The sequence below is a fragment of the Spea bombifrons genome, chromosome 5 (genome assembly GCF_027358695.1).
Source record: "Spea bombifrons isolate aSpeBom1 chromosome 5, aSpeBom1.2.pri, whole genome shotgun sequence".
NCBI classification, from domain to species: Eukaryota; Metazoa; Chordata; class Amphibia; order Anura; family Pelobatidae; genus Spea; species Spea bombifrons.
In genome coordinates this window covers 13,160,883-13,177,255 of record NC_071091.1, presented here as the reverse complement: position 1 = coordinate 13,177,255, position 16,373 = coordinate 13,160,883, and the positions used below count along the sequence as shown (strand labels likewise).

Here is a 16,373-nt window from a genome sequence, read left to right as displayed (position 1 = left end):
AAGCAAGAATTACAGGTGGTTCGTTGCTTTGATTAAATGCTTATAGCAATGCAGGGGGCTATCCCCATGATGGTTCTTGTTTAAAGGTGTTCCTGTCTCATTACATACAAAATGATATATATTTAAGGTAGACTGTGCCTCGTGAGTTTTAATAGGTCAGGAAGAGACAGGCCGTTTGTTAAATAAACACATTTTTCATGTAGAAACCAACTCTGCTGATTTGAGTGTAAAACTCCTTGGAAGTAAATAAGCCTCTTGTCTTGAAGCTTTGTTCTGAGGTTTGTGGCTAAGCCGTGGCGCTCAGCAGGGTAAAGCTTCTGCCCACCTTGGATCCCACCGAACATTAAGGAAAGCGATATTGAGAAGAAAAAGACTTTTGCGTTTTGCGTGCCCCGTGTGTTCTGAAAGGGTTAAAGCATGTCAGCTATGCACTTAAGAATAAGGAGGCACAAGATCAGGTTTAGTCCTTTGTTTTTAATGTATTGAGCTTTTCAAATGTGGCAGCTTAACTGATATATTGCGCAGATGGCAATCCATTATTCGTGGCCTGTCTTTCCTGCGACTTTATTCACGTGGAACCTTGGGAACATACAGCCTGCTTCTATTATAAGTGCCGTTCCCAAAGGTAAAGCGAAAGATCATGTAGCTTGTGGTTATCTGAAAAGGGCTGGTGGTTGTAAGGGGGGGAAAAAGCCCCGAGGCTGCCACTTTAAAATGTGTTTTTTTTACTCTGATTACACAGAAGAAGAAATGCTTTCCTCTAAACCTGCCCAAATGGATTTACGGGGAAAATACGCCAAACGTATCCTGTTCAGGAAGTGTGCCCATAATTATTACATCCCGGTGTGGCTCTTTCATTGGCAAAGGAAAAAATGGAGCATCTGTTAATAAAATATCTCACTGTTGTTACTTATTGCAAGGTGGAATCTTTACAAAGATATAATGCTTCGTTTTTTTTCTGGATTTATAGAAACTTAAAACTGGTGTCACCCCAAGTGCTTGGTTTTCATTTAATGTACATTTTTTTTGTATATAGTGGAACAGGTTTGATCAAAAGCACTGCCACGAACAATAAGGGGACATAGAAATAGACAGAAACGAATGAAATATGGCACAAATACACTTAAATATCGTTGCTGAATATAAAAATAACCAACTTCTGCAAATGTGGACTGTTTCTGGGTTTGTATTTTAAATTTACAGTTGAACGGCTTCAGCCCTGCTTGCGCATGCTCAGACTCTAAGTGTAAGAGTTTGTATTGGTTCTCTGTAACGTAATCCCGGTGTGTCTTGTATATGGTCAACCAGTATTTGCACCTCTCTCCTGTAGCTATTTTACTGAATAGCATTTTTTTTTTGTGATAGATGCTCCAGTTAACCCCTTTATGGTCTTTTATAAATAATTTATAGAAATCATATGACAAAAATAGGCTCCTTTTTTCTACATAAGATCAGCATGTTTGAGCCAGGTGGAATGTAATATTGTATACGATGGTTTTACATGGTCTCACAGCTCAAATGCAAAAAGCATGTCCTGGGCATAAAAAATCGACTGGTTGCTCTGTTTTACAAAACACCCCTGCAAGGAAAGAGTGGCTTATCTTAAATTGTGTGACCCAGGATCCCCTTTAAAGTAAGTTTCTTCTTGCCATGCTCCTGTTCTTATGGTCCACTGCCAAGTATATATTAACCCTGGCAGTAGATTTTGGTAAGAAAATCTTGCTTTGTTTCTGAAAGTACATGTTTTGTGATAATGGGCTTTTTGGGGGTACTTAATTCATTCTATAAGTAATGCTCATAGCTAAAGAGTGCTGTGTGTCTCTGGAGTTATTGAACTGAACCTTAGCTTTGTGGGAAATAGGATCTGGTTGTTTGTTGGCGTTTCATTAATTAACCTTGGCTACGCTAGACGTTTCACATATAATTGCAGTCTCTTCTCACTGTAAATCTCAAGTTCTGCACCATTTCTTGTGATCTGTATTAGGGAGGTTTAAACCTAAATCGTCTCGGTTACCCAACTAGAAAGGTTTGCTAGAAGGGACAAAAAATGGTTAAGCAAGTTGTGCATCCCCGGGCACCCTGAACTTGGCGTCTCACCCGGTGCGTTGATAATGAGATTTTCTGGATAATGTGGCTTAGTTTTGGGTAGTAGTGTCAGGTTTCGCTAAACAATTTTGCCTTTGGTATTAAATAGTCTGCATTGAGTTGTGTTGTTATATCGCATCATAGTTTAATTTAACAATATTTTTGATCCTCATATGTCAAAAATGTTGACATGATAAAATTCTCATAATGATCACATTGTTCTTACACAAAATGAGCAAAAGATCTGATTAGTAACTTCAGTTTAGGGCGATTGAGGTTTCATGGGAATCTGACCCAATTAGAAAACTAGTACAAAAGAGTTTCTTATCACAAGCTGGACCTTGTACCATGCACCATTTAGGTGAACAGGCCTAAGTATCTCCTTTCAAAATTATTCATACACCACCAAACCTAAACATTTTTCTAGGGAAAAGTGGAATAAAATAGGTTCTTGGTAAGAATTTCCAGGCTGGGACAGTCAAATGTTTTGGTAAAATATATATATATATATATATATATATATATATATATATATATATATATATATATATATATATATATATATATATATATATATATATATATATATATATATATATATATATATATATAACTGCCAGCACAGGGTGGCTACTGACACCTTTCAGGCTTTAAGAAGCAGAACACAAGGAATTATTTTCTGATAAAGTCAAAAGATGTGGTTTAAGGTTTCAAGATGTGAATGTTTTGAAACCAGCATAATCTCAGCAAAGTCATCATTAGTCATCTGCTCCAGTAAACCAAATAATGCCAGAGTCTCCGCTTAATTATTTCTTTTGTGCTAATTGTTCTCAGATTTCTAGACCATTTTTTTCCCAGTAGTTTCTTTAAGCAAATAGTTGAACGCAAACACATTTTAATTCTGGTTCTTCGTTTTAGAAGCATAAAGATAAAGAAAAGCACAGACAGAAATCCAGAAAGCAAATGGAGCCTCTGCCACCTTTAGTTCCATCTCTAACTGTGACTACTGAAAAGGTAAGCCAGGCTACTTCAGAAGACTTTAGAATGTGGAATATGGGCATGGAGAAAGACAGAATCTGGAGAAATCCTCAATAGGTCCCAACTTCTAATTCTTATGGCAATGGCAGGGAGTCACCCAAATAAAATAAGTGGGAAACACACAGCAGGCTGAGCTATTAAAAAGTTTTTGTTTTATTAAGTAATATTTTTAATATGATATATTTGCTATTTAATTAACAAAGCTGTGTTTATGTGAAGTTAACAGTAACGAAGTATTGAGTTCTTTATCAGAAAGGTTTCTAAAAGAATAAAAAATAAAATACAAGCACCTCTGGTAACTGGACGTAAAATTAGGAGTACAGGGGCCACTAGGGAAGTATCAGTCGTGAGCCTTCAGAAATTCACCAACCAATTCAAACTCGGGAACCAAATACTGGCAGTACAGAAAGTTAGGAGCCATCAGAACAGTTTTAAGAGTAGTGGCTACCTTGGTTTTGGGATGTGTTCTGGATTTATTAATAAGCCTTTTCCAAGTTTCCATCTACTGCATTTAATGGGTTTTGAATCATATTGTCATTTCTTTCCTGTTACACTCCTTGTCTAATTTTCAGCTACGGTGTTGTATCGCTGTGCTAGGGTAATGCTGCATTTTAGTGCTGGAGAACTGCTAATTTCTGCAATAAGCCAACATTTACAAAGAGGTACAATATTATACAATCATCCTGCGCTACCCATCCTTGTAGTTAGAATTCTATTTTAATACTGTTTAAAGAAGCCAATGTTTCTGAAATGCATTCTAAAATCCTGAATAACAGGCGATGTTAGATCGGTTTAACAGATTGCCTGTGGGTAACATTTTTGGTGATTATCTTCTAGCCAAGGACTATAGCACTTCTCCAAATACACTGTAATCCAGTTGTTAAGATCTGCTGGGTGGTCTGCTGTCAAATATGTTAAGTAGTTTGTACATTGGGAGAACCTTGTGTGTTTAATCACCGGTGCACCTGCATTTCAGAAGGCCAGATATTAGGAACATCTGCAAATACAACAAGGAGTGAAATAAACCAAACTCAGTCCTTATCAGCTTTAGACAGGTCTTACAAATCCCAATTGAATTGATTTAAAGAAAATAATCACAATGGTCTGGTTTCTGTTTCTTATACCACCGCTTCAGGGGACGCGTTGAATATGGCAAAAATTGAGGTGACAGACTTTTAAATAAATGGAATGTCAGCCTTTGAACGTAGGCCATGTACGCTGCTTTATGTTACCTGTATATCTGTGCTTTATATGCACTTTTCGGCCATGTTATCTGCCACGCACTCCTACCTTTTAATAATTGTAAAGTCAAATCTCTGACTCTCAGTTCACAGTAGACCATAGAAAAAGGATGATGGTAATGATAATGTGCCTCCAACATTTACAATCCACGTTATGCAGAGTTGAACCTTTTTGTGTGCCCATTCTCTTCTTCACTATAGATGACCTCCTGTAATAATTACCAAAGCTTGTTAAATGCCCTTATTGATTTAGGTGTTATAATGTAACACCTAAATCAATTTGCATTAAAGGTAAATGGATGTACACTATAGGGACAAAAGTATTGGGACACCTGACCATTACACCAACAGAGACTTTTATGACATTGCATTCTAAATACATAGACATTTATGTGTATTTGGTCCCCATTTTGCAGCAAAAACCGCTTCCACTCTTTTGGGATGGCTTTCTACAATATGTTGTAGAGCTTCTGTGGGAATTTTTGCCCATTCATCCAGTAGAGAATCTGTGAGGTCGGGCACTGATGTTGGACGAGAAGGCCTGGCTCACAATCCCCATTCAAGTTCATCCCAAAGGTGTTCGATGGGGTTGAAGTTAGGGCTCTGTGCGGGCCGGTCAAGTTCTTTCACATCAAACTCATCCAACAATGTCTTTATGGACCTTGCTTTTTGTCATAATGTTGATGTAATGGTCAGATGTCCTAATTCTTTTGCCCCTATAATGTATATTGTAGTGTTTTGTATAAACAAATGTGTGGTGTTAAGCTGCTCTCTCATGCTGTGATTTGTATTATTTAACTGACAAATACAGAACATTTTTGTCCGCACTGTAAATAAAATAAATGGCATACTAAATGTGTGAAATACAATAGCATCTTACAAACACGTTTGACAGATTTCAAGATTATCCTAGTAATTGGTTAAGCCAGCTGAGATACTTCTTGTTGGAAGCCTGCCCCAATTGTGGAGTGCGTAGTGGGACTCACAAGAACTTTTTTCCTGCCCCGCAAAAGTACGTAACTCTCTGTGAGCGGGCTATCCATGTGACTGCCCGACATCTGGTTACCTGACACTTACCCAGCATTTGGCCTTCATGGAAAATGAAATTGTAACAGAAGTGATTTCCTTAAGTATCAATCCAGTGGGAATCCTATTACCCTTGAATATGTATATCCAGAGCCCTGTATCTGTTGGTGTCATCCTTTAAGGGAAAACACCTTGACAGCATTCAACATACCTATATTATTTTAGAACTACCTGTAGCGTGTTCTTTTGTTTGGTAGTCAATATAAGTGTGTTTGAGATATTTAGTGTAAAGGTAATAGACTTTAAATTAGTTTTCTATCTTGCTTCTCTCTGCACCCCCTCTTTTACAGAGGCTGTTGGTGCTAATGAGCTTCCACTAAAGGGGGGCACTAACTGAACAGAAGGGTGGAAATAACTTTTTCGGGGACAAAAATAACACAAATAATCGATAAATATCAGTGTCTGGATTTACTTGGAGAACTCTAAAATGTAACATTTTAAAAAGTTATAGATCCCTTTTAAGAACCTCTTATATCAAGAGAACATACCCAGACTGGATCAAGTCACTTGTGTCTGTATGGATTTTACATTAAAAATAGGTCCTACAAACCAAACAGAAACAGAGTCATTTAGCATTTGGGTTATGGAAGCTACATGGGTTGAGAACCCATTGGATCTTATACAGTTCTGTCATAACTCGTATATATTACTCATTTTCTTCTTTGCTTGCAGATGTATACCTGTAGCAACAACAGTAATACCAGCAGCAGTAACTCCGTGCCCAGCTCAATGAAGCGTTTGGAGGAGACAGCAGCACGCTTCACAAATGCCAATTTCCAAGAGGTTTCTGCTCATCCTTTGGGAGCTAAAGAGGCATTGGAGGCACGAAGCTCAGAAGGCAAAGGAAAGAAGAATGTGAGCCACAACTCCATGCAGCGGGGCAGAAAGTCTGGCAGTGGGAGGAATAGTTCCAGCTCCGCAAGTGCAAACAGCCCCTTTCAGCAAGGTAATGTAACCATGTGTGGGATGTTCAAGCTACCGATCCCATGTAAAAAGGTGGAAGAGGTTAATGAAGATTGTTCAGGTTGGATCACTCATCACACTCTTATCATATCACCAAAAAGCAGTTCAATGATAGCAACTGTCCAAAGGCGATTTACAGCATATCAAACTCGTGTCATAGCTTAACAGAAATATAAAAAAAATGTTGTTTTTAGTAGCTGATGTCTGTAAAATAGTTAAAGCGGCATTAATCATTACATAATCGTTAGGAACTGTGTTTTTATGGTATTTAAACAGGCATTATTAGTTTTGTGTATAAGCTTTTTTGTTTATAGAATTGTGAAGGAATATGGCTGACCCTCTGGCTGAATTTGAAATCCAGACATCTCGAGAGATAAAACGCTTACTTACCAACACTCATGGTGCTAACATGGGTAATAATCATGGTTTCTAATGTGATTGCCCCACACTTAGCATGTTGTCCCAGAATTTCTCTTTATAAATAAGGCCCAATTAGTCATTATGAGGAATTATGATCTGTTAGGCACCCAATTTTAGTATCGGAATAGACAAAATGATGGTGACATTGACTAGAAGATTCCTATCCCTCTTGAGTGCATCCTGCTTCTCAAGTGAATGGAGCTTAATGTACCTTCATATAGCATCCCCCTTCTGTTGAAACCCTTAACAATAGTGAAACATCCTCTATGGTTTCTGTCTGTAAAACACTGATTTTTTTACTGTGTTATTCAGCTGCATTGTATGCTTTTTATAATAGATATGAACACGCTTGCAAATCTGCTTGGCTAGGAATTACAAAGTTTCAGCCAAAACTACCACTTTGCAAATCCACGCAGGCCCTGCTACATTTAATATATGTCATGCCGCGCATAATTCATGTTCTGTTTTCAAAAGAGTTTCCAGAAATACTTCCATAGCTATATAGGATTAGTACAAGTTAGTGAATCCTAATGAGCTTTTAACACCAGCTGTAAAAACAAAAGGGTAAGAGATGGACAGATGGTGACAGTCAGATCGGCTAATGGAAACCTCTTTTACATAGCTGCTAATTAAGTGACAAAATAGTCGATGTCTTAAAACATAACCATTTGAATTCTGCAGCAGAGATAGATCGGTTTAATATTTAGCAGTGCTTTGTGATCAGAATGCCGGAAAACTAAAAATGTGAAATGGCGTGTGTCCCAGGTACTGCTATCCCCACCGGCTTTTGTTCCGCAGTTAGGCTTTGCTACTTTTTGACTCCAGTCTAGTGATGTTGCTTATCCCGCTCAATGGAATGTGTATGTTTCAAGGATGTTTAACCCCTTAAGGACAATGGGCGGTCCCTAAACCCATTGAAAACAATGCATTTTGAGCCCGTACATATACAGGCTTTGTCATTAAGAGGTTAAAAAATGTGCATTTATACTGATCTGATGAGAACAAAAGGTAATAGAGAAATGACCAGTGACTCTTAGATTGTGATTAGAGTTTACATGGAGAGATGATCCCTTTCTTCTAATAATTCACCCTGCAGGGTAACCACTCATTTATTGTCCATGTTATGTATTTTTAGCATCAAATTCCAGAATCAAAACGTTTCTGGGGGTAGGATTTGCAATCAGAATATCAAACAGAGAAATGCTTCTGTATCAGCATTAGTCTTTGCATTGCATACTTTTTTTAAAAAATTTATTTTTTTAACATCTTGTATTTTTGCAGGAAGCTTTTCTGGAACACCAAGCAGTGTTAAATCGTCTTCTGGAAGTTCAGTGCAGTCTCCTCAAGATTTTCTGAGTTTTTCAGAAACTGAAGTACGAACTGATAGCTATCACCACCCCCAGCAGCCACTGTCTACCAAAGATTTGCCTAAAGGAGAACCCGGATCTCAGGAAGGGACAATAAACAGTTTTAGCTCTTTAATCGGCCTTCCTTCAAATACAGTTATGTCTTTCCAGACTAAAAACTATGACAATTTATCTGGAGATTATATCAATTCAAGCCTTACTGTAGCGGGATACAAGCGGGTACAATCCTCCACAATAGAAGAAGATGCAGTAAAAGAAAAGAAACGTAAAGGAAATAAGCAGAGCAAACACGGACCTGGTAGACCCAAAGGGAACAAAAGCCAAGAAGCTTCTTCCAATTTATCTGTTTCCTCAGCTTCTCCAACATCATCTGTTGCTTCAGCAGCAGGGAGTGTGACAAACTCTGGTCTCCAAAGATCTCCTACGCTGCTGAGAAATGGAAGCTTGCAGAGTCTAAGTGTTGGGTCTTCTCCAGTTGGGTCAGGTAAGAGTTTTCAAAATTCAGAGAGTGTGTATTTAATGTTTTCTTCGGTGTTGAAGTATAATTGGAATAATAGCGATAAGGACATACTGCTTATCCTTATACATGGCAGCTCCCTATTCTTTAACTGTAACTTCAGTCATTGGTGATCCAGGAATCAAACCAACACAAGCTGTAGATCTTTGAGTGTATTCAAGAGGCACTGAAAAAAAGAACAAGGAATCACAGTAGAGTAACAGTACTGTAAAATGTAAATTAAAGATTATACATTGTATGTATCTAATTTTAGATACTCTGGATAACGTTGTGTGCTTACTCTGCTTGAAACTTAGAGAAAATGTCCGTTAACATGCAGTCTTTGTGTAGAACTTTCACTACCAAGAGACCTTGAAATATTTGTAATGAATGACATTTTGCGGTGTCCTCAAAACAGTGTAGAAAGTTCTTGTTTCTCACCGCTTTTACATTAACGGCTTCAACAGAAAGTGTGGTCAGGTAAACAGGCTTGCAGAGCTCTGTTACCTGATCACTATGTGAAAATCACAATAAGACACATAAACAAAGATTCTTCAATGAAGCGGAAAAAACACAATAAAATGGAAAAAATGAAAAACAATTAATTTAGAAACTCATAATGCCACAAATGATATCTTTAGGTGTACAAGAGAGATCCCAGGGATTCATGATGATGACAAGAAAATGTAAAACAAGTTGCGCTGCTGTCTAATGAAGACAATGCACAAATAAAAATGATAATAAAATGAAAATAATAAATCTAAGTTAATAAAAATTTATAGTAAATATTTGTAAAAAAATATATTTTTGTCCCATCAATTACCAAACAGTACAGTATTGTGTATGGGCACCTTTATTAGAATAAGACTGAAATGCTCTAGTCTAGTGTATATAACCTCCATATTTAATGTGTTTTGCTTCCAAAACATAATGTATTGGTGCTTAAACGTACAAATTCAATTAATTTCAGTGTAATTAAATTCTCGGAATTCTGTCCACATTGAAATATTAGTTTACAATTTTAATGAACTAATGTATTCACTGTGTGTGTAAATCTAATATGTGTTTTATACAGTATAGCTGGATTTTGAATAATGTTAGGTCCTTCCATTTTTTTTCTGTGGATATAACCATTGCCATCAAAAATGATCATACTTATTATGTTTTATTTTAATGGAATTAATGTTAATTCCCGTGGTTCTTAGTGAAATTATGCACCAATTAAATAGAAAAAAGATAAACTTTTAATGTGTATTTTCAAGGTAACTCTCATACTGAATTTTTATTATTTAAATTCAAGTTAAAATGTTGTGGCTCTGGATCTTAGTTGAGATTATATATATATATATATATATATATATATATATATATATATATATATATATATATATATATATATATATATATATATATATATATATATACACACACATATTCAAAAGGGCTCTCTCCACCGAATGTATTGGTTTGTCTTAGTCTGTCAATTCTTATTATATTTTATTTATAAAGCGCTGCATAAACTGTTGGCGCTATATAAATAAAATATAATAATAAGAAGAAGACGAAGTGGAGCAGCTTGTTAAATTAAGGTAGTCTCACTTTGGCATGTGAAACAGAACTTGCTGGCAGGAGGTGACCAGAACGTGTGTTAGGTTAACATTTAAAAGAATGATGCCCCTTACATGCTGTTTGGTTAAGTGGTTTGCATTGTTGGCACCAAATTCTAAAAGCTGATATGTTTAACGAGATTACCAAAATCTAATTTTGACATAAAGAGATATAAGGAGATGCCTCCGTGACACTATGTAAATGCCAGTAGCCATAGTAAATTGGATGTCACTGAATTTTTAATTACCTTTCTGTCTGTTATGCAAAGCAATGCAAACATTGCTCTAAAAATGACTTGAGAGTAAATGGTGTATTTCTGCAAAGCATGGTTTATGCATATTCATTAGCCCTAACGAATGCTTTATTATTTTCTTGTTTACTTAAACATTCTCTTTTGGCTTGAGTGTGTATTCTGTCTCTTTTAACCATTCAAATACACTGAGAGTGGCCACCCTAAGCCTTGTGATGCGTGTATCTATGGTGTCATTAGGACTAATGTAATAGTTTACTTTTGCAGGAATATTTATAAAATGGTGCGTGCAAAGTGCCAGTATATGCCATGGCATTGCTCAATGGGAATGTGTCTCAAAACAGGCTCTCCAGAAAAATATCTGTTCTCTAAGAGATTTTCTTTTATTCTTGTTATCATTTTATTGTTAATAAGATGCTATATATACAATTACATGTATGCCATTGTGTTATGGAACATTAATGCATCTTGGTTTGTATTATAGTCTTAGTCTTCTTCCAGGGGTAATGATAGCCCATGTGTTCCCATAAAATTCTAGGAGAAAGGGATATGCACATATTATTGGAATATGTAGGAGTATGCGTTAATGATGTTTAAAATGTTAAACCAGAGAGTTGCTGGTGACAAGCTTTTCATTTCTAAAACCCAAACACACTCATAGCAATGCTTTGGGTAAGAGTGCCGCATCCCCCGGTATCTAGGATGGTCCATGTATCTTGTATCTGGTATAGTACACATTTTACTATCATTGCTTTCTGTGAATCCATCAACACTTTGAGAAACACCCCCTAGGTGCTGTCTGGTATCTGAAGCTGAAAACCAGTTCTGAAAGGACAAAGTTGAGACATGTCCATGTCACTGTTATCTCTGCCATGTTTATCCTGCCTAGTGCAGCCCAAGGTAATCAGTCACAGGAACGTTATCCAGACATCACCATTACTTTCTCCATATACATGGCGTCGGCATCTGTGATAACTCTGCATCCTATGCATATCTATTTTGGTATATATATTGATAAATATATATGTGTGTGGTAGGAGCTGAAGTCGTACTCTGTTGTTTTACACGCAGACTCTTTTTTCCCATGGGTCCTGAGAAAGGACTGTTTGTTGTTAATGTTTTATTTATGGCTGTTCATGTAACTGGTCATCAAGTTGTCCCAGTGATGATGTAGCTTTCTAACAAAGTAAGTCATAGTTTTGCTGATAAAGGGAGCTTTTCTTCTGAACCTGTGCAATCTATTTTTTATGTGTGTTTGATGTATGGTACTGTAAACAATAAGTGGAGCAGCTTTTGAAAATAAAAAGTTTAGAGTTCCCGAGAATCTCTTGTCATGGGCAACCTGACCACCCCTTGACCTGTTGTTCACCCCCTTCTGTCTGTAGGTGTCAAAGGAGAAAGGAGCGCACATTCGACCCCTCTATCTTCCATCATACTTGTCTTTGTCTTCGTAGAAGAAGACGGATGGGTGCCAGGCATAACAGAGGCCCCATGAAGGGCTTGTACCTTTCTCTGAGTCCTTTGATGGATGTATTTTGTGAATCCCAACAGGCTTTATTCAAGTGCTGAAAACCAGTTTGCTCACTCTGCCTCTGAGTGATCTACCTCTTTAGATCTGAAGGTCCTAATCTAGAGCCACAAGGTAGATAAATTAAGTGTCTGTATGTATTTCACAGATGACTTCAGCCCCAAAGGCATATTTGATCATGAATGGCTTGAAAAGAAGCCAGTCATTGTAGTTCCAATATTGTTCTTGGAACCATTTCGTGTGAGGTTTGACCCTAAGATATATTAGGTTTTTGGTTCGGGCACGTTGGTGATGTTGACTGAATTATCAATTTACACTGTAATCCTCGACGTGTCAGAGGTGTGCTATGCTAATTTTGTTGTAACTTTAACATTAAGAGGATTTTTGTAATTCTGCTGTAATTTATCTTTTATTTTTGTAGCCTTTATGCTGCCGAAGCAATTTAAATGTATTTTTTCTTCACTATTTATTTTATTTCACACTTATTGCTATTTCTGGCAGACTAGATGGGCCGAATGCTTATCTGCCATCAAATTTAAATGTTTTTTTCTGATGGTTGGGGGTCCAGTATGCGCTCAAATTAGATGAAGAATGTGTTGTTTACAGTACAGTATTGTATATAATAGGTGATTTTAAGAAATTATGTATTTTAATCCGAAATGTACCCAATTATAGAAAAATCAATATTTCTCAAAGCCCCAGACAGCTATAGTGGGGCAACAAAATTGTTTATTGGTATTTTCTGAACAGGAAAATAAAGTGAGTGTTATCCTGATATAAGTAAAGCATCTTGTACAAATTCACAGGCTATGCCGTTCCAAGTTTATATTTTTAAGTGTAAGTCTATAGATTGTAGTTGGAGTTGAAAAAACGATTGTGTTTAAGGATTTATACTTAAGGTGCAGGTTATTTCTCCTCAATGAAGGCACGGACGACATGCAATACTTTTTTAAATTGTGTATTATTTTGATATTAAATGTATAAATCAGAAAAGCAGAAACACTGGTAACAAAAAGAAATGTAATGCTCCATGGCTTTTGCACAGATAGATGCTCGGGCCTGTAGCTTTCAGACAAAAATAATTCAATAATGACTGGAAGCAAAGACACTCTTCAGGGACCTCAATAAACTTTATTGTTCTAAAACAGACACAAAAGCACATAATCATAAAGTGGGTAATGCTGTCTTGTATGAAATGTGTCATCATAACCCTAGCCCTTATTAAATGTATTGCTGTGTGCTACATCGTGCTTAGTGTGTGTGTGTGTGTGTGTGTGTGTGTATATAATATATATATATATATCACGCACACACCCAGTCAGTGTGTAAATGTGTTATTTAAGCAGTAGAACATTCAGTAAACTTGTTTGGTTACTTAATAGAATTTACAGTATGTACTGAAGTGACTGTTTGCTAATTAAGCTCCTTGTCATGAGAGGAACCGTCTGGTGGTAACAGTCATATCATTATACTCTCTTTTCACAAAACTGTTCTCTTTAAAATGTATTTTTAATGTCCACCAGCCTCTCTGTATTGGAGCTTGATGGCACGTTTGCTTGTCCGACAGGCTAGCCTTCTATTCCCATGGGTGGTGGCTGTCAGGGTTCGTTCCTGAATCCCGCTGCTAGGAGAGAATGTGTTGCGCATGCGTTGGTCCAGTCTGCACACCCAACAGTACTGCCTGCTGGGAAGCGTACATCAGTCGGCGGTAAAAAGAAGTGTCTGATTAATCACTGCTTGTGTTACTGAAACCAGGAATGGAAAATAACTTTACTGTGTCTTTAAGCTGCTTGTGTTAACGTTTCCCCCTTCCCACTGTGCTGTAGATGCGCCAGAGAAACTTGTACTCGGTGGCGGTGACTATGACTCTTGCTTCCCAGACACCGTCGCTCTTGGATTTTCATTAACCCTCCCCCCATTTAATAATATGGTTAAATTAAATGTACTTTCAAATTATTCCATGTATGGAAACACTTTTAGATCATGGGCATATATATATATAAAGACATATAAATGAGTTAATATTTTTTGCTACAGGTATGTACAGCAGCAATGATGTAGCAGCTACCTTTTCCAATGCTTTGTCAGGATCGAGCACCCCAGGGTCCGTTTCCCACATGACCCAGTGCACCACGGCTCACCTGCAACCAGGGGTTTCTTCATCGCCATCCTCCTCGTCCACAACTACTGCTCCTGCCAGCACTACTACAACTCAGGTAATGGAGTTTGTCTTTCTGCTAAATCAATTAAATGCATTTTTGCGGTGTTGTTTTTTTTTTATCTGTCACCTTGGCAGATTTTTCTGTTAAATAATTTATGGATGCTATGAAGTGTGATTACTCCAGATGAGAAACACAACGATTGCAGTTCGTTGGTTTAAAGTAGCCTTTTGAATGAACAATTGCTGGTTTAAAGTAGCCTTTTGAATGAAAGGGTTAAGGACTTCAGGTGACATATAAAACCAGCCGTGTTGTTATGGGTGGATATGGGGAGAAAAAAAATAATTTGTACCATAATCCTTTGATGGCGAACAGGTACATTAGTAAATGAACTTGAACTTTTCCTTTAATTGAGTTCTTAAGTATGCTTTTTATGATTTCTGCTGGAGGAACATTTTTTGTCTAATCTGGCGTCCTGGGTTATTGGAAACTGCTATAAAAACATATGCTTAATAGAGAAAAGCAACTTTCCGAATGGCATGCATTAACCTGAAATTACATGTGTTTTAATCTTGTAAAATGTACGTTGCGAGCCATGTTTGCTCAGTATAAAGAGAAGCAGGTCACTGGTTTCAGGAAAACTGTAGTTAGTCTTAAAAAGGAATTTGTAAAGGTTTTAAGCGCTATTAATGCAACATTTATGACAAAGCCAAGAGCTTATCCATGGAAAACATCGCTCCTTGCTAATGTGTTCAGTCTTAGCTGCAAGCTGCCAGAAATGAAAGGCCCCAGACTTTCTGATTGGCTAACGAGCATGTAATTAAGTGTCATTCCTTCGTATAACAATCATGAAGTAGTACTAATTGGCTGTATGAGCCCTTGAGACAAGCATACTGTAGGCAATGGCACCTTGCAATAAAAGGAAAAAAATATGAGGCTTTGCTGTACTTTGACAAGGACTGTTATGTTTGGCCATTGTAACGTGGCTCCAACTGCTGTGAATGTCTCGTTTCCAGACTTCTGTCTACATTTTGGGCCACAGTGAATTGTGCTTGGCCAACTAATTTTTATAGTTCAGTGTTCTAGCCATATACAGTAAATAAACCCTTTGGAATTACCTGGTTTTCTGCATTAATTGTTCGTGAAATGTGGATCTGATCTACAAGTCACAAGTGTAGACAAACACAATGTGCTCAAGCTAATAACACACAAATAATTATCTTTCATGTGTCCTTTGAACATTTCTGAGGGTTTTTTTGTGAGGGACGGTTCATATCAGCAAATGCATCTTGAGAATCGCAAACTCAAAATGTTCCATTGTCAAAATAGCTCTAAAATACACACCCAGTCCCGTTTCAATGATTGGACTCCAGGTTTGCTAACTCCTGACTCCAATTAGCTTTTGTTAGTGATTAGACTAGGTTTTCACATATGTTTTTCCAACCCACAGTGTTTGAATGATGCATTCAATATGGGCAAGAACAATACCATAATTGGTGTGTTATTAGTTAAAACAGATCATGTTGGTTCATTATTGTAACTTAGATGAAGATCATATCATATTTTAAGACCTATTTATACATAAATGCTGGTAATGCCAAAGGCTTTATTTAATTTTTCTTACTAATGTACATATGTTTTCACCTGGAGATCGAGAGGGTTTGCAGAACAGTTTAGTGTTTTGGGCTCATTGGACAGATGTGCGGGTCGGTTCCCGACAGTGCTTCCAACTCGCCTTCACCAACTTTCGTGACATAAAACTGGAACGTGCGACTACGTGTACGACGCAAGGCGTCCCACATCTGTGATTTATCGGCCATAGACCTTAAAGTGCCAGGGCTGTTTTTTTCACTGCTCTGTCTGGTTTTGCTGTTACCTGTCTCCTGAACAGGGAGGTTAAGAAGACTTGCATGAGTGTAACTATAATATTGCTTTTTGGTAAATTGATGTGTCATGAGCAATGTTGATGATTGCTTTATGTTTATCACCGGAATTGTCCATTATACATCGCCCTCTGTATTTAAAACGCGTTAAGTAAAAATGGATCTGTATTATGTTTTTTTTTAAATTAGATTTGACACAAACTACTGTACCAAATATAACAGGTCATCTTATCTTTTATACACTACAGT

The 16,373-nt window shown here is 37.2% G+C and overlaps 1 protein-coding gene across 1 annotated transcript in view; it reads left to right on the top strand.

The window, feature by feature from the left end:
- Positions 1 to 16,373, top strand: part of MLLT10 (MLLT10 histone lysine methyltransferase DOT1L cofactor) — an 84,140-nt gene that overhangs the window by 37,834 nt on the left and 29,933 nt on the right. The window contains exons 8-11 of the mRNA XM_053467798.1: positions 3,004 to 3,099; positions 6,123 to 6,396; positions 8,115 to 8,684; positions 14,120 to 14,298. Coding sequence (XP_053323773.1) covers positions 3,004 to 3,099; positions 6,123 to 6,396; positions 8,115 to 8,684; positions 14,120 to 14,298 — 1,119 coding nt within the window. The remainder of the gene's footprint in view (positions 1 to 3,003; positions 3,100 to 6,122; positions 6,397 to 8,114; positions 8,685 to 14,119; positions 14,299 to 16,373) is intronic.